Genomic DNA, 22,942 nt, shown 5'->3' with positions numbered 1-22,942 from the left:
TTATGGAAGACGCATGCCACGAAGGCATTTCGTCCACACTAGAATTTGAGATCGCCAAGGCTATGCAGGATGCTATGCGCTCATTTCGGCCATTAGAAAAATACACAGATTTTGATTCGGAAATACAGAGCCTCCGTGCAATCCGACGGCGTGCGGAGCGACGGTACAGACGGACTAAATCATTGTACGACCTTAGAGAGGCCAGACGCATTCAAAAGAAAATTCAGCGTCGCCTTGCTGTACTGCAAAATCAACGCTGGAAATCGTTTTGTGAGTCTCTCGACCCGCGTAAACCTCTGTCGGTTGTCTGGAGAACAATCCGTGGACTTCGAACAGCTCCTCAACAGCGTCGTCCATTTAAGTCTCTAGCCCTACATCAAGGACGCCGAGAAGTCGAGGTAGCCGAAGATTACTGCGCAAGGTCGCGGGTCCGGCGCTCACGTAGTCACCTCGCGCACCTATTCCCATTGTGCCCCCTTGCTCCCGAGATCCTCGTATGGACGCTGCTTTCTCCATCGAAGAACTGGAGGCCGCACTTGCTGGGTGCAGGCGATCTTCGTCACCAGGACACGATGGCATCACATACTCTGCGTTTGCAAACCTTGGTCCAGAGGCCAGTGATGCCCTTCTTGGCCTGTACAACGCATCATGGCGTGACGGCCTGGCCCCTACAACGTGGAAATCCAGTCGGCTTGTTCCACTCCTCAAGGCTGGCAAATCCCCGTTGGAATTGTCATCTTACCGTCCAATAGCACTGGCCAGCTGTGTCGGCAAGGTAATGGAGAGAATGATCCTTACACGGTTAGAATGGTACTTGGAATTTTACAACGTCTATCCAGAGTTAATGGCTGGTTTTCGACGTGGCCGCTCGTCAATAGATAGCGTTATCGACCAGGTAACATACGTACAACACCAGAAACATCTGAAACGAATCACTGCGGCCCTATTCCTTGATGTTAAAGGTACGTATGACAATGTAGATCATCATGCAATTCTGGACGCCTTAGAAGCTGTAGGGATTGGTAGACGCCTCTTTCGCTGGATATGCAACTATTTGAATGGAAGATCTTTCTTTATTTTGACTGAAGACGGACCAACGCCATCAAGCTATACCAGTCGTGGTGTACCGCAAGGCGGGGTACTCAGCCCTACCCTTTTCAACCTGGTGCTCGTTGGTCTCGCTGATTCGTTACCGCAAACTGTTCAGCTCTCCGTATATGCAGACGACATTTGCATATGGGCTTCAGGCGTGACACGTGTACAAGTCCGCGCACGACTTCAGAAAGCCTCAACGGCTGTGTCAACATACCTAAGAAGACAAGGCTTGGAGCTTTCCGCTGAGAAATGTGCACTCGTTGCTTTTACTCGCAAAGCGATGGCCCCGTATGCTTTGCGGGTTAATGACCAAATTATACGATATAGACGAACGCACCGATTTCTTGGCGTCATCATTGATAGAGACTTGTCTTGGAGCCCTCACATCTCGTACATGACAAAGCGTTTGGCCGCCATTGTGGACCTTCTTGCGTTTCTCGGCGGGAAGTCCTGGGGTGCAACAGTACCGTCAATGTTGCAACTATATAAAGCACTGTTTTTGGGCTTCCTACGGTACAGCTTACCTGTACTAGGAAATACTTGCACTACGAATATTCGCAAACTCCAGAGCGTGCAAGCCCAAGCACTCGGGACTTGTCTCGGTCTTCCCAAAACTACGTCATCGATTGCGACAGTGGCCATAGCCAGAGACGCTCCTTTGACAGTCTACATTGATACGGATGTCCTGAGAGCGCACATCCGACACCTGACTCGGATTCCCTCACACCATCTTGCTTGCTTGCCAGCAAAAAGGCCACTTTCAACTTTTGCTAAAACTATTGTGAGACATCAGTACTACTTGCCATCAGAATTTACGACCGCTACGCCATTGTCAGATCGATTGTGGTGTCTGCACCGGCCGCAAGTGCAACTGACAATTCAAAGAATCAGAAAGAAAGCTGGAGCGTCATTGCAAGCTTTGAAACAAGCAACTTTGGAGCACATTCACAACGTGCGCAGATTCCGGCAACATGTATACACAGATGGTTCAGTAAAACTCAACAGCTCTGCTGCTGCAGTCGTCATCCCGGCACAATCTGAGGAAATCAAATTAAGAACTTCATGTGTGACCACATCGACAGGTGGAGAACTCGCGGCGCTCCGTGCTGCACTTGATTTCATTAAGCAGAAGCCGCCGCAACAATGGACAGTCTTTAGCGACTCCAAGGCAGCCCTTCAGTGCATACGAAGCCCAATGCGCCACGGACCCAATGAACAACTGGCCTCAGAAATTCGGCACATATATCATCAAAGCCATGACAAAGGACACAACATAATCTTTCAGTGGCTTCCAGGACATTGTAACGTCAGCGGGAATGGCCACGCCGACGAAGCCGCCCGATCTGCACATGCAAGTGGTCAACGAGTCTTCATTCCGCTTTCGCGAACAGACGCTGCGGCTGAGCTGCGATTGATGTCCCGTGAGTGTACCTTGCCCCTGTGGGACTCGAATGTTTTCACCATGTGTCGGTTGCGTTCGTTGTCTCCGGACATACGGATGCACCTCCCGCCTGGATTACCACGACGTGAACAGATCATGTTCTACCGTCTGTGGCTAGGCGTTGCCTTTACAAACTCATATGCTTTCCTCATAGGATTGGCCAACAGTTCCATGTGCGACACATGTGACATCGACGAGACACTAGCACACATTATCTGTGTCTGCCCGCGGTACAGTGCTGAGAGACAAATGATGTGCAGAGTACTGGACCAGTTGGACAATCGTCCACTTTCAGAACTGAAAGCTTTAGGCCAATGCTCCGAAAGAACACCCGTGTTGAAGGCCTTACTCGCGCTATTAAGGTTCTTGCGGTCCAGGGGGCTTCACGACAGACTCTAAGAATGCCGCCCCCTACCGCTGCTGTGTAGTGTACGCGCTTTGTTCGTGCTTGTCTTCCTTTCTTTCTATCTCCCCCTTCCACTCTGTTTCTCTTTTTATCCCCCTTAACCCTTCCCCCTGCGCAGGGTAGCCAACCGGAACTACCTCTGGTTAACCTCCCTGCCTTTCTCTGCGTTATTCTCTCTCTCTCTCTCTCTCTAGTGACAAAAATGGGGCGTTTGTAAACAGGCCGGAGGCGCTGGTGCCAGAGTAGCAGCCTCAACCTGGTCCGTTGTCGTCAGAATGAGTTGTTAATCTGGCATTATCACGAGCTGCTCAAAGATCTCTCTCTCTCTTAAGCGTCAACAGTTTGTCAGGTCTTTCACCGTGCCACTGAGGGACTTTGCATTCACACGATACGCTCGAGGACCTGCGAAACTAAGCAATATTTGTGTTCGGAGCTGCTGTAATTTAAGCACAGGTAATAAATTGCCCGCAAGATTTTAATTTCCGCGCGCGCTGCCTGCACGAGGTACAACGGTTGCCGCGAGAACTGAAGAGCCAGCCTTGCGGCGTCATGGCCACCTTAGAAATCGCTATACGTTACTAAGCTTACGAGCCTCAAGATCGACCGGTGATTTCGCAGAGGAAAGCATATTGAGTTTTGTAGCTTCCGAATTTCAATAGCTGCAATAAAGCAACAGCCTGTTGAGCAATTTATTCGCACTGATCATAAAAAGGAAGGGAAAAAAAAAAGCCCCGAGAACTAACGACACTTCTTGACTAATACTTGTGGCGTTGCTTCTATGGGCGTTGCCATACTTCTGACCCTTAGCCGTGTTTCTGAACTGCTTATAGCGCAGCGGTGGCATTTGTCAGCGGTATCAGTTTCTCCGGAAACATAAGCTTTAGACTTCCACTTTTTCCGCTGTGTACGTATTGTGGATCACTGTCAAGATTCCGCCTCTTTGTCGAGCTCGCTATCTCGTCAGCTCTGATTGATTCACAGGGCTGCCACGGCTTCTCTGATTGGCTGAAAAACGTCAACGTGGCGGAATTAGACAGTGTTGAATGGTGCCTAGGTGTCCGCTCTAAGCGTGGCAGCGTTACCCGCATCGAAGGGTGCGTCACCTTACCATCGCGGCCTGCGAACTCGTGCGAAGCTCACACGAGCAGGTAACTGCACGGCTAGTGCTTCCTCGAAGCTGACCACCGCGTTGGTTGCGTTCGCAGTATGGCGTCGCTGCTGAGCAAGTTCCGGATCGAGTACTCGGACGTCACGGTCATCCCGGACATCGTGCGGCCCCCGGCTGAATCCAGGTATGGCACATTTAGCTGTTGTGTTTTGGTTTAAAAGTCTTGCCTCCTGCCAGATATCAAGCACTTCAACGTCCTTCGAAGGATTTGCACTTTGCGTCAGCGGGCAATGGCTGACGCAAAGTCTAGTTACGAGACTGATACAGTGACTATGGTGGAGGAAGTGTGGCTCTTGTGAGACGTTGTTGGTGAGGCAAATACTTAAAAAAATTATGTAGGGACCTTCACGCCAGTGCATGAACTCAAGCTGCATTTCAGCGCGAGGTGCAAGCACATCCGCAATGACATGCAGATTAAGGCAGGACCACTGCCTTCAAGCAGAAAGCACGCGAGGCAAGTGCTGATTTAGCAAGCGAAAAGCATAAGCAGAAAACAAGGCAACGTGCAGGTAAATGCAGATATACCCAGCTCGTCTTTTATTTTTGGCTTTTGCGTACGAGCACGCTGGTCCCTAGTCGACAACCCCATGGTTGGGCATCACAGTAAAGGGCGCAGATTTGGCCGTAGTACGCGTCTGGCTGTACAGGTATAAATTGTAAAGTAACACCTATTTCGCGTTCTGGTCCATCATGGGTTCTTGTTCTAGCACCAAATTCTTCATAGCTTAGAGAGGCACATTCCACTGGAAGATAACCCAGCAAGTACTAGCAAGTGATGTACGAACTCGGAGTCTTGCAGCAAACTTAACTTCGGTGCCTCTTAAACGTTACTTCTTACATTGGACCACCCTGTACGAAGATGCAGCAACAATACCAGTGCAGTCGGACACCCGCTGCGCACGTTGTTGGGACAGCTTCGACCGTCGCCGTTGGCGTGAGGTTCCGTATAAAGTCCAAGTGGGATAAGATTATATCGTGCCGTATGTGTGCGGTAAAGCGCGCGCGATTCAGCCGAGAAGGATAGTGGCTTGATGTGTGCAGTTTCTCGCTGAGCCCAGTGTCGTGTACAGAAAACGAGGTAAGAGGGGGGTGGGGGGACAGGTGAGAGTGGGGTGCGTCTACTCTTCTAGCGCGACCGTTGCTGGCTGAGGCGCGGCTGAGCGCGGCGTTGCAGGTAATCTGCGACAGGTGCGAAGGTGGGGCGAGCCTATATGTCCGGTGGCTTGAGTGCTCTGTGTTCTCGAGCGCCTAGTGTTGGAAGTTGCGTAATCAAGTTTCGGAGCCGCTTCGAAGCGAGAGGCAGCACGAAGCGATCGCCCGCCGCTGCTTCTGCTCTTCATGACCCCAGTGTTGGGCCAGCGAGCGTCCGCCATCGTCGAGCGAAATCTGTTCGTGTTTGCCCGTGAGCTCGCGACGCCGTGTCCGTTAGTTTAATTAGTAAGCGATCGTTTACTGCAATTTATACGACCGATAAAGCTATGATCCCTATTTCGTGTAGTTGTCTAATACTTTGTTATCGCTATATCACTACCGCCTTTCAGGCGAAACTGGGACTTTTTGTTTTGTTACGTGTCATGTCGCTGCTACCTTGGCTGGGAGGTCGCGTGCCCAGTTAGCATCGAATGATGGGGATATATGTCTGTTTGCTTGTTTCCTCCGCCTTTGCAGCAAGCGCGAGTTCGAGGACCTGGTCCGCAAGTGGCGCCGGACGGAGGACGACGACACCGAGGTGGAGCACGACCCACTCGAGATCTCGGACTCCGAGATGCTCGCGCTCAGGGACAAGGTGAGCGACCCTGACCTATCCGTAGAAATTAAAGAACACGTTTAAGGAGTGGCTTTACGATTGGGTGAATCAGCGGAACACTTCGTAAGTATCCGTGCCCGTGCGATTGCATTACCAGCTGACGGATACATCAAGCACACGATCAATCAAGCGAATGGTCACATTTGCCATTTAGGAGGCAAGCGAGGCGCATAAAGACAGATAGCTTAACCATCAGTTCAACGTGACTCATAATTGACATGATTGACTCGTTTTATTGTTTGATATTGTTCGTACATGGGAACATATATGCTCGAACAGTTATGACACCGATAATTTTAGATATGGCCCTGACATAGAGGAATGAATCGCAGTGTACGTGTGCGTTTCACCAATTTGTGGGCGTAAATTGGCAAAAAGATTTGCGACGCAGTAAGAGGTGCTAAGTAATATGCTGTGTGCTTCTAGACGTCCCTAGGATGAACAAAGAAATATATACATGTATATATAATCGCTACTCCTCGAGCGCAGATGTGCCCACAGGTCTTCAGCGTAACTATCAACGTCACCAAATCACTTTGTCAAGTTGTCAGCGACGTGGAGTAATTGTCGGTAGCAACGAGCCATCTGAAAGCACAAACACCTGCATAAAAGTTCACGGATCGATCTAACGTGACAGGCAACTAGCAAGGGCCTGCGGCTTTAATTTCCGATGACATCGCTTTTCGTTCCCTTCCGAATTAACGAAATGTGGGGTATTTTTTAGATTGGGTAGTCACTGCACTGCAGCTTTTACGTAGTCGCGCTTACCTAAGAGGCGTAACCTGAACGCAGAGGTGGCGAACAAATAAGGAACATATATTTCTTTTGCTCGTCTTTTTATGTGTCCGCCATTATTTTGTCATTTCTGTGTAGTATGGAGTCCTCGGAAGAGGTACAGTATACCCATTGCTTCGGTCGGGCGCACGCGCAAGCGCTAGTTAGCGTGTGCGCCACAGTGTTTGGTGTAGGTGCACCGCTCCGTGTAGGTGTAGGTGGTGTAGGTGCACCGGTGTAGGTGCAGGTCCGTTGACCGATCGAGGTGCAGTGTCGCGCTTATCTGTGACGAGAGTGGGATATGCGTGCGGTCAGCACGGGATGAGGTTAGATTAAACGGTGCCGCGTCGTTTGGACTCCTTGTCTCGTGCACGTAGTAAGCACGACCACGAAAACGATCGCAGACCTGCCTCCCTCCCCCCCAGCGTCGTTGGGCTGTATCTGCTGACGACGAATCGCTGAATTCACCAAACGTTGCTCAACTGTGTAGGAATTACGCGGACCATTCGCATTCTTTATCTCGTACGACCCTCCTCTAAAGGACAGCCGTGGCGGCGTTTCTGTGCCGAGAGTTACGAACGTACACTCTCTGGAACACCAGCGTCGTTTAGAGTATACCCGGCTGTGGATGACAGAAAGGTTTTGACATTTGTAGCAAGAGTCATTCGTGTAACGGCAGTACTGAAACGAAAAATAAGAAACGAGTTTTCTTGGCCGGAAGACCGTTGCCGCTGCATAGAGAGAGGAACCTTTGGCTGCTGCGCTACTTCGTGCAGAGGCGATGCTGCGGGAAAGTAGGAATTTTGGTCGTTAGATGGGAAAATAATATGTTCATCGTCTGTGAGAGAACCTTCAGTTCTGTTCATTGGTTTGATTTCAATCGATGTTCTTTACATATATATATATATATATATATATATATATATATATATATATATATATATATATATATATATATATATATATATATATATATATATATATATATATATATCAACGTGAAACTAATTACGTAAGCGGCCACAAGTCGCATGAAAAAAAAAAAGAAGCATTTGCGCTACAAATACCAGCTAAGGAAAAAAGAAGAAAGGATAGGAAAAGAGCGGTAACAGCAAAAGCAAAAATTTATCAAAACACAGTGGAAGTTGCCTTGTGGTGTTGCTTAACATATGGTATGTTTGAGGGCTTTTGAGGATGAGTGTTGCCTAGACTTTTTTGGCTAGTACCTAGTACAACCGAGTCAACCGCTATCGAAAAGCGGGCATGGTGTAGGAGCCAACGCACCGCAATGTCAGTAAGTATGAGAGATTAACGATCGCACGAAACTAAATATTAATGATGCAAATACGATTTGGAAAAGTTCGCCGAAGGAAATCGTCACTCTAGTTTTGACTCATGTTCTACAGTGAATGAGCCATTCCTTACTCAGAATTGCATAATGTTCTTTATCCACGCTTCACTGAGTGAATGACTAACAAATGACTTATCGATGCAAGCCCGCCAACGTCCAGAATAATTTTGCATAATAAATACACGCAGTTGAAGAACCTTGCGCAGATTATGGTAATTTGCTATGCGTGCGAGTTTCGCGTCTGCCTTCTTTCATAACGTCACTTTCGTGAGATAAACTGCCTGGCTGTGATTTTATGCGTACCTGCGTTGTAAAAGTAGCGTAACACAGATCAACCTCCGAACATTCCTCCGAATTAATAAACCACGAACGCGAACGATGGGCGGTTGGGGTAATTTATTTCGCTAGAATAGGTAACCAACACACTATAAGGCAATGCAGATAAGGTGAATATGTGGAATCCTTAGCTCATGCATCATTCTGCATGTCTCGCCTTGCCAGTAGCCACAAAAACGTAATTATCAGGGTCGCCAGCGATGGAAAAGAAACAAAACAAAAACAAATATAAAAACCGACAGATATGGGGCACGCAGAGTCTTTCATTCGACGAGATATCGCGGGACGACGCACGCAACTTGTTCTTGACGTCGTACACCTCTCGAGATATCCGATGAAACGCCGATGAGTGCCGTTTGGTAATGGCATGTGTCGCGACACAGTTGCGCTACTCGCGCGCCCGGTGACAAGAGTTCGCCGCGACTTGGCCGTTGTCTCACAAGTCGCCTGATAGCGAATCACTGGAAGGTGGGGCGTTACGCACGGCGTATCGCGGGGTTTCTTCCGCAAGACAATCTTTGGGCGCTATTCTGGACATTCCGCCATTTTTTTCGGTGCGTGACGTAGGCGCGACGCAAACAAAATGGCGCTGGTGGCCAAGTTTTGCTTACGTAACGTGACGCCAACTTGACGTTTTGCCTAAGAAACTGAAATGAAGGCACTGAGTGTAGCGTTATCAGTAAAGGAAAACAGTTTTCCTCCGCAGTAAAAATAAAGCATCTATCTCAAAGCATATGATTATTCCGTCGAAAAGGCTTCTCGCTTCCGTCGTCTGCTTCAATAGCTAGGATGCGTGTCCCCGGAAAATGGAATGAATCATCGCATGTTGGCGCCAACGTGCTTGTTTTCTTGCTTGAGACAACATACGCGACCTACCAGTGGTGATGCGCGCACGTTCTAGGCCACGTTATCGCTATCTCGTGACACGCAAGTGACTCAGCCCGACTCGGCTGGCTGAGAAACGGCCGAATATCACCGATAGCGTTGCGCGCGCCAGAGATATCCACGCAAGCGCCGGCGCTGCCATCTCTTGTTCATTTCGCTGGTTACTCGCAGCGGGGCAGGAAACTTCAAGGCGCCGCCTTGCGTACATTTCTTTTTATAAATTAGAAAGAGGCCGTTGTCATAAGTTTTGATTGTGCGAAAAGGCATTAATCTTGATTACAATACAAATGCAGCAGTGAAAAGTGGACAACATTGCCGAAAGTTTGCTATGTTCAACCAATATTATTTCGTATAAACGCGTTCTTTTAAAAAATGATGGCCCCAAACACAAATGCCAACACCACCCGAGAGCGATGCAAATACTATGAGCACGCGTTATGAACAAAAGATTTTCGTGGTGCCAAACGACGGGGAAAATGTGGCGATACGCATTCCTCTCGGCTGCCATTGCATATGGCTGCTCATTAGCATAATTCGCGCGGCTCGTCGCAGCAAAAATTATGGCGGAAAATGTCAGCAATGGCGGCCCAGCGCAACGTCACGCATCGTCAAAATGACGTTTACGAAACAGCCCTTCCTGTGACGCTCCTCATGAGATATTCCTTCAGCCAATCAGCGAGCTGGCATGGCGCATATCTTGGATCGCCACCACATATTCGCGCAATTGCAGATGCATTGCACTGGCTTCTGCACGCTACCGCTCACATTCTTTTTGAAGCGCTAACATCCCAATATATCTGCCAAGGACCAAAAAAATGTATTAGTCCATAAAATTTGCAGCTCCACGTCACGTTTCGTCATCTTGATGAAAACGCAAAATTGCATTTTGCAATACTTCCGCTTCCCGGCACGAATTTCAAAATACGTGACCTCTCGACAGCCAATCAGAGAGTAAACATGGCGGATAATGGCGGCCGTGCAGCCGCCATGCGTGTCCAGAATAGCGCCCTTTGTGACCTTTGAGCCAACGTTTCTAAGCCGGTGGAAAGTGCATATACGGTGTAGATGCGCACTTCAGCCAAGCTACGCCCAGGGAAAGAAAAAGAAATAATAACGAACGAAGCAAAAGGCCGCTACGAACATATGTAGACATTCGTTACACGTAGCGAGAGATTAGAGCTAATGTTTGCGTGAGTTTGCAGCCCTGAAGTAAGCCTAATTAAGGAAAGGCCTATGAAATTCCTCGTCACTGCTTGAGCACGTACATGATGTTTTGTGTGTTCCCCTAAACACGTTAAGGTTTTAACTACCAGCAGGCTTTGCTCTCTCTCTCTTTTGTAAAGTCCTATGCTATTTCATTCACATTAGCTAAGGTATCAAATCTCTTGAGAAGTCGTTCGCGTGCATCGTGGAGCTTCGTATGTGGGCGTGGCAGTTCAGTAGAAGCACCTAATGCGTACTGTTACCGTCCGCTTTATCGGAAGAAAAAAAAAAAAATCTCGGCCAATCCACTCCTGTGAAGGTGGTTGGTCAGCGAAGCTGTAGATACGTTGCGCATCACGTTCGGCAACTTGTCAGAGACTGATCCTATGCTGTGCGCTCATTACGCACATTGCACTTCAAAGTGATATATGGCACAAACACACGTTTCACTGCAGGTCATGCCTGACCCTCGCCCCATCACGACAGACGTCTAAAAGAAAAACTCGCGACGCTCAAGATTTTAAAAAACCTTTAGATATGTGCACGACTACCTCGTGATGTGTGATTTCAACTCAAATAACGCTGAAACAGTTGCGGTGTTCAATTAATATTGTCTTGACAATCTGGTTACTACGTACGAGCTACCTAACAATAATGCTATCCAGTTTATATATATCAAACTAAATGTGACCGGCAATCATTGCTGTTGGGAATATCACCCAAGGGAAGCAAAGGTGTTGCTTCCGCATGCCTCGTCTCATTCGAAGCTGGCGAAATGCGCAATCGCGAACCTATGTTGTGTGAATGCGCTTTGAAAATCATGCCCCCACCTGAAGCCCGGGAGCTTTTTTTTTTTTTTGACAGAAAGAGCGGCTACTGGAAGCAGGCTACCCTATTCATGCACGTATTTTTATCAATGGCGGAAAATGCGCTGAAAAAAATTAAAGGAACCGGGTGGTAAGTGCGAGCACAGCCACGAAAAGGGAAAGAAGGTGGTTGTACCGTACGTGCACGGGATATCACATGGTTTGAAGATGGTGGCTCGAAAAAGTGGAAGTGTACGTCGCATTTCCAGCTCCACAAACGCTATCAAGCATATGTAAGGCCACCGATCCGTTGAGAAAGACGCGACGAGGATGCGCGAAAAACCATCGGCCGCCGTTTGTACACCGCGCACAAGGTGGTGTATATCGGTTTCCTTTCTCGTGGGGGCAAAATGTACACAGGGCAGACAGGCAGATGCCTCAGTGACAGGTTAAGGTAACGCGAGCAAAAAAAAAAAGAAAAAAAATAATAAATTGGACTGTTATCGCGATGGACGTGTCTCCGTGCATTGTGATGATGGCAGGTGTAAACAACTGATTAAAGATTGTTTAGTCTTGCTTAGAAATACAGATAAATACACGTGGCAAATTTTAGGAGCAGGCTTGATTGCAAAAGAAGGTGCTAACTTCGTCGGTGCTCCGTCAATTACTCCGAGCAGAAAGGAAACTGCCTATCTGGAAAATGTTGGGTTGCGCGTGAGATGATTTTCACTCGCCATAGCCGGCATAAGTATACCACGCTTTTCTGAAATAAAATTCAGTTGATAGTTAGCGCACGTCCTGTCGCTTTTTCTTGTCCGTGTCATTACAGCGCTATGACTTCAACTGATGCAACTGTAGCCCAAAAATCTGCACTCCTACAGTTTACGAAATCTTTATTTTGATGTTTACATTGAAATTATTGTTGTAACTGCTTTATGGTCGCTTGGTGTACACACAGATATTTTCCAGTTCTTACTTTAGAAATGTGTTTGGCCAAAGTCAAATCGATGTATGACCCGTGTACGGTAGTTGGTTGAATCGGATCGTCGAAGTAACCGAGGCCAAAGTCTTCCACGAAGTGTGTGAACCACTGCTTCCTTTCCGGTTTTAAGACGTCTACGTTAAAGTCTCCGACAAAACCACTGGCGAGCGATTGGCGGCAACGTACGTTGATCAACGCGGAAGTGCGCGCGCCTCGTCATCAATGGGTTTGATCAATCATGTGGTTTGAAGGCTGTTTCTATTTGCGCGTTTCGTATTGACACGAAAGCTGTGTGTGTATGTTCGCTTCGCGCCTCTGCGCCTTACCGGGGGTACGAGCCATTAGCCATAGACACCTTCGCTGTTACAAATACTTTCCGAATATAATTTTAATAGTCACTTATGCGTAGTTCGTCAACAAACCGGGATTCGCCCTGTGGAAACTGACCAAAACGTCGATGCTGGGCGCCATTCTTTTAATCCCCCGTGCCGCCTACAGAAGGTGTGAATCTGGACTCGCTTATGAGTTTTGACTGGGCAGGAAACGTCCGGCCAAAGTTCCGTTTGGTCACTTTTGGATTTGGGTAGGAACATCCTGAACTCGCAGTGTGGCTTGGAGTCGCGAGTGGCTGATGCAGTGCAAATGTCAGAAGAGGTGGTCGCTGACCTGCCTGCGACAGCTGTCAAAAAATGTCACATCTCATGGCTGTGTTCAGATCATTGTTTTTTCTCTTTTTTTTTTTCGCTTCTCCAGACGTACCGACATCTGCGTCTTCGCGAGCTGCTGCAGAAACATTCCAAGAATGCCACTTTGGTCGCTATGTGAGTACCTTCTCCTTCTATATATTTTTCTGTATATTTTTGTCTACATAGAACATACTCTAAGAATGCTTTCGGGGATGTCAGTGACACGCGAGCGAGTTTTTTTGTAGAGTCATTACCAGCCAAGTCAAGCACAGCCAAAGATGACAACGTCTCTAGTGACAGTTAGCGCGGTGCTCGTATACGTTTATACAAATAGCATGTTGATTGTTCGACGCTCTACGGAGCTGGTGAGAAAAACGCACACCTTGAGATGCTCAGGCCGACATGTGGAGTACAAGCAGAGTGTTTTGCGAGTATTTTTGTATGTCCACACACATATATCTTCGTGTTTTACTGATATTTTGAATCGAAAGTATATGCAATCCTGAGAAGGCGCTCTTCTCTTTATGTCAATCTCGCACACCTTACAATGCCTTTAAGGCCTTATCCTGTGAAGCGTGATAGCTGTCAGGACCACATAAATTTACCACGAAAATGAATATGCAAATCGAAACGGTACACGGGTTGAGCAGCGACGAAAGAGAAAAATGAATGAAATTCAACATTCGCAACATTCTAGTGCGGGGACACAAGGGAAATTCTCCTGAGTTGTCAATACTTTGAAGCCCCTCCGCTGAGATAAAAAGACCCACTACAACGCTTCGGGAGGCCACCCTCGTCACAAACCAATCGGGAATCGTGCTTCTGGCGAAAAGTAACATGCTTCTGTGCGACCTTTGTCGGAGGAAACAAATCCACTGGGAGTCTGAGAATTTTAGGAGTGACGTTTTATGAGTTTTATGTTTATGTTTAAACGTTATGAGTTTTATGAGCAGTTTGCCCTCGTCTTCTCCCATTCCTACTGTGGCTGGCTGCTGGAGAGGAGGATGGCAATCGCCTTCCACGTCGACGCTTGCGCCGTTGAAGACGACACGCGTATGACGAATCGGCTGATATGTTTAGCCACCTATACTATTTCTGCAGATGTACTGGTTAACGGCTTTGTTCTCTACGGAGTTGTGCTACGAAACAAGTAACACTATTTAAGTATCTTCACTGCGACAAGTATGCCACTTCGCGTTCGGCTACTAGCTTGCATTGGCAATCATTAAAGTTTGTTTCTCTTTCTGCCAATCACCGTCGATGGTTTTCTGCGCAATTTTCGTTTTTCAGTATTTCTTTCTATCTTTTTTTTTCTTTACAAACAACTTACCAGTACACGGCCTGCACGTTCTCTCTGTTCCGTTGGCGAACACGTGGTTGCAGGCATATCGCAGTCTGTTTCGCGAAGCGCGCGCGCGGGCGTCCCTTTCTCCCGTCGCATTCACGCCCGCCCCTCCCGACCTCTTCTTTCGGCAGGACCCTCCCGATGCCGCGCAAGAGCACCTGCTCGGCCTCCATGTACATGGCGTGGCTGGAGACGCTGACCAGGGACCTGCCGCCGTTCCTGCTCATCCGAGGCAACCAGACCAGCGTGCTCACCTTCTACTCTTAGTGACGTGCCTTCCTCTGGCGCGAGCGCCCCGAATGTCCGCGCAGCGAAATGCGCACCCACAGGCTGCATCGTCGAAGCAACCTGGCAACGACGACGACGACGACTAGTGCGTCTTCGAATGACGACGCGTCTTGATTCCCTGGTGGCGGCATTGTGCGCGCCGTCTCGCTGTTTGGACACGGGCGCGAACCGGTGCAACTGGGCTTCCGGCCCCTGCCCTTATTTTTGTGTGCATTTGCGTGCATCTGTGCGTGTTTGTGTGTGTGTGTGTCGCGTTTAATGTTTCTTACGGCCACCGTGGCATCGAAGTCACCGGCGCCGCCGCGAGCACTTTCTTTCGAGGGTCCACTACACTATAGAACACTCCGGCTGGACAGCAGCCGTGCCAAGGCGAACAGACTCTTGTCGTCGTTACATGATGGTGACGGCGGTGCGTCTCGAAGAGACTGCAGTGTATTGTTGCCCGCCTAGTACATTAGTATTAAGTCTAGTTGTTTACTCTTTTCTTTTCATTGTCCTTTTTATTTTCTTCTTCTTCTTGACGCTCTTCTGCTCCGTAACTCTTCTTTTATGTGCTGGCGACTATAGCGTCATATAGTGACGTGTTGCAGCTCGTCGGACATATCGAAAAACGTGGTGGTCTTCCCGAGGCGCAGTCCGATAGCGCGACCGTCGCGCCACCTGTGTACAAAGGTTTCGGCGGCCCTTGCCCCCTCTGGCGACGCCTTATGTATAGCTTGGGTGGGAAAACCCCCTCTACCTCTGATGTAATCCTGTCGCAATATATGTCTTCTGTTCTGACCGATTCGTCAATAAGTGCCCGCGTTCGCAAGCCCCTGAAAATGATTCCCAATTGTGCGTTCGAGCAACGGGGGAAAAAGAAAAAGTGCTTAGTACTGTAAGAGCAGTGTAACACAGTTACAAAATAACCTCTTCTAACTTCTCGTAAACCGGTGTAGTGTGTGTCCGGTGATTCGCATTGTGCCATCGTGGAACCATTTGGACCGTCTCGGCCCTTTGTTTGACGCTTGTATAATAATCTGCGATCATGACCACATTTCGTCGTCGTGTGCAAGCGTGCGTGTGAGATGTGAGTGTGCAGTCATACGTCATCTTGCCTTCTGCCTTACGAATGCATAAGCACAGAATACTTGCGAGAAAAAGTATTAATGGTTCAGGCTGCGGAGCTAAGCAGCAAGCCCATCTTTCATTCAGACGTGCCCGGTCATGCAACCTTTAGAAGTCGCTGCACCGGTCCTCCGAATGGCAGTTTTTTTTTTTCCACTTCCCTCTTTCTTACATATTAGCTTTTGTGGTGCGTTTGCGCTCCCGACTTGGGTTTTGTACCTTTAAGACGACGCATGTACATCTCGGCCTACATTATGTCACTACGAATCCCGCGATGTGTGTCTAATGCGACTGTTGCTGTTAGCCACTGTCCCTACAATAAGGATCGGATGGATGGGACGTAAGCTCATAGAAAGAAGGAAAAGTAGGTTTAGCGGTAAATCGTTGCGTGTACCCAATGTTAACCCACAAATCCGCCCATTGAATGGACTTCCATGTGAGCCACCTATATATAAAAAAAAAATGTTCTGGGGAATCTTGTTATGCGTTGGATCGCCTGTAGTCCCGTTTTATTTCTTTTCTTTTTGTCGCAGCTCAATACTTTTGATTAAGCTCGTAGTACCAGGTCGCTTTAATAAAACATAGCTGTATACTGCTCTTGTGCGGCGTCGCATACATATATTTAACACGACGACGCCAACATTTTTTTTTTGTTCCAGTCATTGCATTTATGAGCGTAGAGTTTCCCTGCGGATCGCATTTTAAGCCTGCGGCCAAACTAGCTGAGGCGAAGAATTTTTACAATTGTTAGTCCCTTGTATTGTTCGTCAACTCCGTTGTGAATCTCTCTGTCATTTTGTTCTTTTCTTTGCAAGTCTCGTCAATGTTAGTTTTTAAGCCGCTGTCTCCGGTTACAACGACCCCGTGTACGAAGTTTTACTCTTAGACGACCGTGGTATTTCATCGTTCAACTGCTGCGGTATTGTTACAGAAAAAAGAAAAGAAAGGCTCACAGGATATTTTTTGCTTTTTAAGAACTTTTCTCACTGAGCAATAGATAACGACCAGCCGAAGAGCGAAATATTGCTTTAACGTCGCGTACTCGCTGTACCGTCTGACGGGCCTGTTTGTTTCCCGGAATACTATAGTGATGGGGCGAAGCCTTACATCGCCTCTGCATCGAGCAGCATACATTAGCCATTTAGGCGTCGCGGCAGTGCCTTTCACGCCACGGCCATCGCGAATTCCTCGTCGTTTTATTCGCCCGATGGCCAGCTTTAGTTAACGCTTCACCGTGAGCCACGCAAGCGGACGGTAGTATGGCTATTTGTGAAGTAGTGGCGCGCTGTCACAGTTTTTTTTTCTTTTTCAAGTTAGGCGTGAAGCGACGTTCCAAATGTCGACTTCTCCCGTTCGCGAGCACGTCTTCAGCTTCACTTCACGAGTACTTTTCCTTCTTAACTTTTCCTTCTGTACTGTTTGCAATGCGCCTCTGTAACTTACAATGTATAGACGTACTGTTAATGGCTCAACTCTTTTTTTCGCGATCTTTTCTTTTTTTTTTTTTATCGGGGAGCGTAAACGAAGTTTCCTCGCATTTTCGCTTTCAGTTACTAAGCGCGGGGCCCTGAAATACATTTCGTCAGAGCTTCAGTTTATTTGCTTCTCAGCAGCGACACTCCCCCCCTATTAAAAAAATATTGATTGCAAGCGCTTTCTGTTACGTAGGGATGCGGCAGTGTCGTCTAAGTAGCGTGACGCATGGAAGCGTGAAACTGTGACGTCACGATATTCGGCTGGTTACTCGTCCATTCAAAGGCGAGCGCCAGCTACGCGTGAATCACAGTGGAAACGTCGGCCCACTAGCGTCGAGTCCGTCTGCTATATGGAACGCGTTGGTTGGTTTACAAGATTTCGCGAAGCACGTGTGACATCTCCTGTGCTCGATCAGACGCGGTCAACTTTCGCTTCACTTTTCTATAGAAGAGTTCATTGTTGGGCTAGTTAGTTTTCCTTAATCGAAGTAGTAACTTAGCGCGATAAAAACGCAGAAACAAGAAAGGTGGACGAAGACAAGTGTGCTTGTCTTCGTCAACCTTTCTCGTTTCCGTGTTTCTATCGCGCTAAGTTACTACTTCGCTTCACTTTGATTCGCTAATCTCGCAGGAACGTCTGTTCCTGCGTATGTTTTACTTTGCCATGCACGGAAACGGACCCCGCGGTAGATGGCGTTCCTTGTGGTGTAAGAAAAAAAATGGAGCATTCGGACGCAGGTGAACGACACCTCCTATATGTCGGAAGAGTTGCGCATTCTAATCGCAGTGTCGTCTAGGAAGGCCATATTGGCTAAGAGATGTTCGAGCTAGCAAAGATTTGAAACACGAAGTACACAAGTGTTTATTACTTTTTTCAGGGCCCTTTTAAATTCTGTTGTCATTTATAATAGCGATAGAGCGTAGTTCCCGGGAAACTTCTGTCGATTGCAGAGGCTATCAATACAATGCCTTCACAACAGGTTTTTTTTTTCCCCCTCCACGTTAACTCTCTGTGTAATTTGTCAGGAGTCGCATCATTCGAAGACGCCGGTCACGTCTTCGCTAGAAATGCTACTATTTTTGTACGGCAATGTAAATAGGAAAAGTTTGGACTACCACTGTAGGCAGTATTTTAGTTGTACATAGTGTGTTGTAGTGTCCTCTTTCATGCATTTCTTTTCTTTTCTTTTTACGCTGGTGTAAAGTTGGCAAATAGCGCAATTTTTTTTTTTTTTTTTTTTGCGCCGTCTTTGGCGCTGACCTGTATCCATTCTTCTTTTTTTTGTTCGTTTTTTCTTTACGAGTATGCCTAGAAATTTGCAGTGTCAAAACAAAGTGCCTTTGGATAGAGGGAGCGTGTTTGAACGCGCCTTTCACTGTTCACACTTGTTTTTTAGGAAACTGAATTTGCCTGACCCGCGCGGTCGTCCTCTGCGTCTCCTCACATTGACTGTTCCAACTTGTTTCTTGGACTTCAATAAATGAGAGTGTGCGGGTCAACTTACCTTCTCGATCGTATTCGTTCTTTGATCTCGACGTTTCGCTGAAAATATTTCGCACGTACTTTGCATTAACGTATACAGCCTGCGTCAAAACTTTACGGACAGCGGAATCTGCGAAAGCGTTGCATTACTGAGCAGTTTGCGAGTGTAGCCAGTAAAATTTGCAGGCCAGTAAAACTGCAGGCCATTAAAACCCGAATGCCAGGCTGGTTGCCTAGGCTGTGGAAGTATTCGTCTTTTTCTCTGACTTCGCGGTCCGTAAGCTTCTGACGCCGGCTATAAATTGACACGGACGGCCATACATTGGACATTGCTGCAGTTTATTTGAAGTAGTTGCAAACATGCGGCGAAGCACTTCCAAATTAAGCTGACGCAAGCGGAAGTAACCTTACAGTATAGACCGGCGCGGTGACTTAGTGGCTACGCCGTCTCGATATATACTTAACACGGGGCCGAGGTTTCTATACTCCCGTCTGCGGCGACCGCATTGCGATAGATCTGCTTTGCGAGAAAGCTCGCGTACGGAGCTTTGGGACAACGTTGGGAAGATCCCACCCGGTAACAATTAATAATCCCGGAGGCCCGCGTTATGGCGCCTCCGATGTCGAGATTGTGACTTTGAAACGTAAAACCTTGGTAATTTAATTTAGCAGACTCTTTCTTTAATGGCTGTACGGATGCCCACAAAATGAAGAAGGCCGGTGGCATTGGTAGTGACGCGCACTGCGGGAAGTTAAGAAAAAGAAAAAACTCAATTCTGGGGTTTCACGCGCCAAAATTACGATATGATTACGAGGCGCGCCGGATAGTCGGCGACTCCGGAATAATGTTCGCCATCTGGGGTTCTTCGACGCGCACCCGAATTTAAGTACGTGGATGTTCTTTTTTTTTGTGCGAAGCATATTACGAGAGCTCAGCCCAGCTCCTCAGGCGCGGCGGTGTCGCCTTCAATACCACGTTACACCGTGACGTCACGACAGAGGAGAAACGGGGCTCCAACTCGCGCCGTCGCTCGCGGCGTCGCGTCGGTGTATAAGCAGCTGCGCTTGCCTCTGCTAGACACTCACGAGGTGAGATGCCTCCTGGAGACAGAGCTGCTCGTCGGAATGAGAAGCGAAGGTTGCGGCGTGCTACAGAGACTGATTTTCTAGGTGGCTTTGGCTCAACTCTTGCAAGATGGGCTGGGTGGGAATCGAACCAGGGTCTCCGGAGTGTGAGACGGAGACGCTACCACTGAGCCACGAGTACGATGCTTCAAAGCGGTACAAAAGCGCCTCTAGTGAATGCGGTGTTGCCTTAGAAACGAGCTGTTTCTAAGGCTCAGGCGTGCGTCGCTTGCTCAGGCGCACATTTCGTTGCCGCGCCGAACGCTGCGTTGCTCGACGCTCACCGCGTCCAATGCGGGGCGCGTAGTCGCTGCGCCGTAGCCCATTGTCTTACACCCCTTGGCGGGTCGACGGGAACGCTGTCGCGTTCCACTCTTGAAGGCGAAGCAGAGTAACGCATGAGTTGTTTCTTCGTCTAGCCGAACCAAATATAGCCAAGCAACAGCAGTTCACCAGGCTAAACAGTGGTTCAACAACTAAAATAAAGGCTAGTATGCTTCGCATCCTGGGCTTAACCTTAGCTAAGCCACAGCCATTTTTTTTTCTCGTTTCGTCCCCATCGAACCCAATGCATCGAGCTCAACAGCGCAAACTGCGGGCAGTCCAATTATTTTACGCGCGTCGTTGTACGTAAGTGTGGCTGTTTTCTGTCGTGGTGGTAAAAGGTAATTCTATACATATCTTTCAGGAATATGTGCGCAGTGACATATCTTCGAAACTTCCTTTAGTTCCTCCTTGTGCGTTGTACAAATGGCCTCGAACGCACCATAAATGTAAAGCGCCGGACAGCCATCCTCTGGCATTAAACTTACTATAAGCTTTATTACTTCGGGGGGTGCGAGAACGTGATGTCACGGTGCATCGAAAAAAGGATTGCAAGCTTTTCAGGACGAAGAAGGGCGGCTCGGTATCGCCAACACGTCTTTCATTGAAATCGAAGCGTGATGACACCACGGGTGACTTCGCCGAGGCAAAACAAGAAGAGAAGCAGAACGTGCCTGCTAATGTCACGTAGACCGCAAGTGTTATTCCTGCAAATCATCGAGACACGCCTACATATCTTGCTGGATCGCCTATTCAATGCATGAGCACTGAATGCGACAGGAGACTTCAGTGCCCCGACAGTGGTTAATTTCTAATTCGCGGTGTACCTCAGTTCTTGTGACGGTGTAGTGCGCTATGCGGACCTGGCAATATCTTAACAAAAAGCCTGAAAGCTGCTGCGGTACACAAATCTTAAGCTTTGTGGTACCTGTGAAAAACCACCTAGCCCAAAAGTATGTTCTCTTGGACGCAGAACATGGCTTATAAACAAGCGCTTTGAAAATCGCACACATTGTTACAGATATGACGTAGACGCGGCACAGCCAAGCACAAACACGTACGGCCAAAATAATCCTAGTCGCTAAATCTGGAGCTGGTTGTTATTCTCAATACATTAAAGTTGCGATGCGGGCTTGCTGTAAGCCATCTCGACATACTAGTGTAGCGCAAAGTAAACGAGGAATCAACAAAAAAACATAAACACAGTGCCGTGTCTGTGCGTTCATCTGATTTTCTCGTGTTCTCGTTTAGTTTGCAATACACAAGAATTTCGAGTTACATACACCGCACACAGCAACTCCCGTTTGACCTCAGAACTTACAGCTCAGTATCGACAGCGTGTATGAAGACTACAGGGTGCCCTTAACTTAGTTGAAACTATATCGCAAGTGCGTTCTAGACTATTGCACTACTACAACGAACCTAATAAGTCCAAAAGCGGCACTAGCCCTTCAGAAGGGACAGTCCGAACAGTGACGAACTGCGGTACCAGTGCACGAATAAGCTTTTTCGCAGAGCAGTGACGTCATGCATCGCGGTATGCATTGTGTATACTTACGCACTTGACACCGCTCCTTGTCACTTACGGTGATCATTGTGCAACCTACGCCGTCCTGAGTGAGGATTGCTCTCGAGATATGGAGTTCAATAAGCACGCCCCGAGGGACGGTGCGTTCGACAGTTCGTCGCAAGAGCAGTAACCGTTCACTGCAGAACGCTTATATGGTTAATAAGAAACATTCTATATTGAACCAAGCATGCTTCGCATTACGTATATGTCAATTGGAGTCGAGTTAGCCCAAGTTATTTAATGCCAAGCATTGTTGTCGGAGCAGTTTCTGTAAGCAAGACAGAAAACTCGGCTATTCGCATAAAACTGCGACAGAAGGGACTTGCGACAGCAAGAACTTGCTGTCGCAAGCCTCTTAAACTCAACGTGTGGTTTATTTGCAGACATTGTCGCAGATCTATACGCTCTCTTGGTCATCAAAATCCTCTTGAGATTAATATTGACGAACTTACGGTAACAAGGCACAGATACTGCGCACCTAGGTGATGCATAGGCGAATAACGAATTTTCCCGCCTTTCTTGCAGCGCAGCTGTATATAGCTAGCCGATTCGTCCGTCCGTCCGTCTGTCGCCTGTACACCGAAAGCTTTTCCGGCGCAACCCCATGTACATGCACCGATATATATATATATATATATATATATATATATATAATAGAGAGAGAGAGAGGGAAGCGCGCGATTGGCTGGGCCAGTAGTGACGTCGTAGCTCGCCGTCGCAGCCGAGCGCGCGTGCGCCGCAGTTTCTCTCCAGCTCCGAAATAGGTAGGCCACGCGTCATACGTACTCCTGAGAAGCAGGCAGCTTACGATCAGCAAAGCCGCGAGCAGAACCGGGAACGAGCTCACCTACGCTGTGCCGACGCTGCGGCCCAGACACAAGAAGAGGCTCTTGCAGCCAAACGCAGGCAGCAGTTGTGTACCGAGGATCCCGCAGCCTATAACAAGCCGTCGTTTAATGAACCGTCGGGATTAGCACAGTGATAAACACCGGGGCAGCACGTTTCAGCTTCGCTGGTTAACAATCTGTACGGAGTGGTTGGGCGGTGGTTTTGTTTAACGACGTGATTAGACATGACACGCCGGGAGGCTTCCCGCCACCATAGCTGAGTAGCTATGACATTGCACTTCTGTATTCTTGGTCGCTGGTTTAGTCCAGGCAGTGGCGGCCGCATTCCGATGGGGCGGACTGCATGAATATAGGGCGTGGGTGCACGTTAAAGCACTCCAGGTGGCCAAAATTAATCCGGACCCCCCCCCCCCCCCCCCCCCTGCTACGGCGTGCCT

General features: G+C 48.2%; 1 protein-coding gene across 1 annotated transcript in view; it reads left to right on the top strand.

Annotated features, from left to right (window-relative positions):
• Window positions 1-18,659, top strand: part of LOC126535372 (bumetanide-sensitive sodium-(potassium)-chloride cotransporter-like) — a 139,147-nt gene extending 120,488 nt beyond the window's left edge. The window contains exons 12-15 of the mRNA XM_072286445.1: window positions 4,148-4,234; window positions 5,779-5,896; window positions 13,008-13,075; window positions 14,417-18,659. Of these exons, the coding sequence (XP_072142546.1) occupies window positions 4,148-4,234; window positions 5,779-5,896; window positions 13,008-13,075; window positions 14,417-14,552 (409 nt within the window). The 3' untranslated portion in view covers window positions 14,553-18,659. The remainder of the gene's footprint in view (window positions 1-4,147; window positions 4,235-5,778; window positions 5,897-13,007; window positions 13,076-14,416) is intronic.
• Window positions 18,660-22,942: the final 4,283 nt, after the last annotated feature.

Source organism: Dermacentor andersoni, chromosome 2 (genome assembly GCF_023375885.2).
Source record: "Dermacentor andersoni chromosome 2, qqDerAnde1_hic_scaffold, whole genome shotgun sequence".
NCBI classification, from domain to species: Eukaryota; Metazoa; Arthropoda; class Arachnida; order Ixodida; family Ixodidae; genus Dermacentor; species Dermacentor andersoni.
Note: the sequence above shows the minus strand (reverse complement) of the source record. Positions and strands in the feature narration are given on the sequence as shown.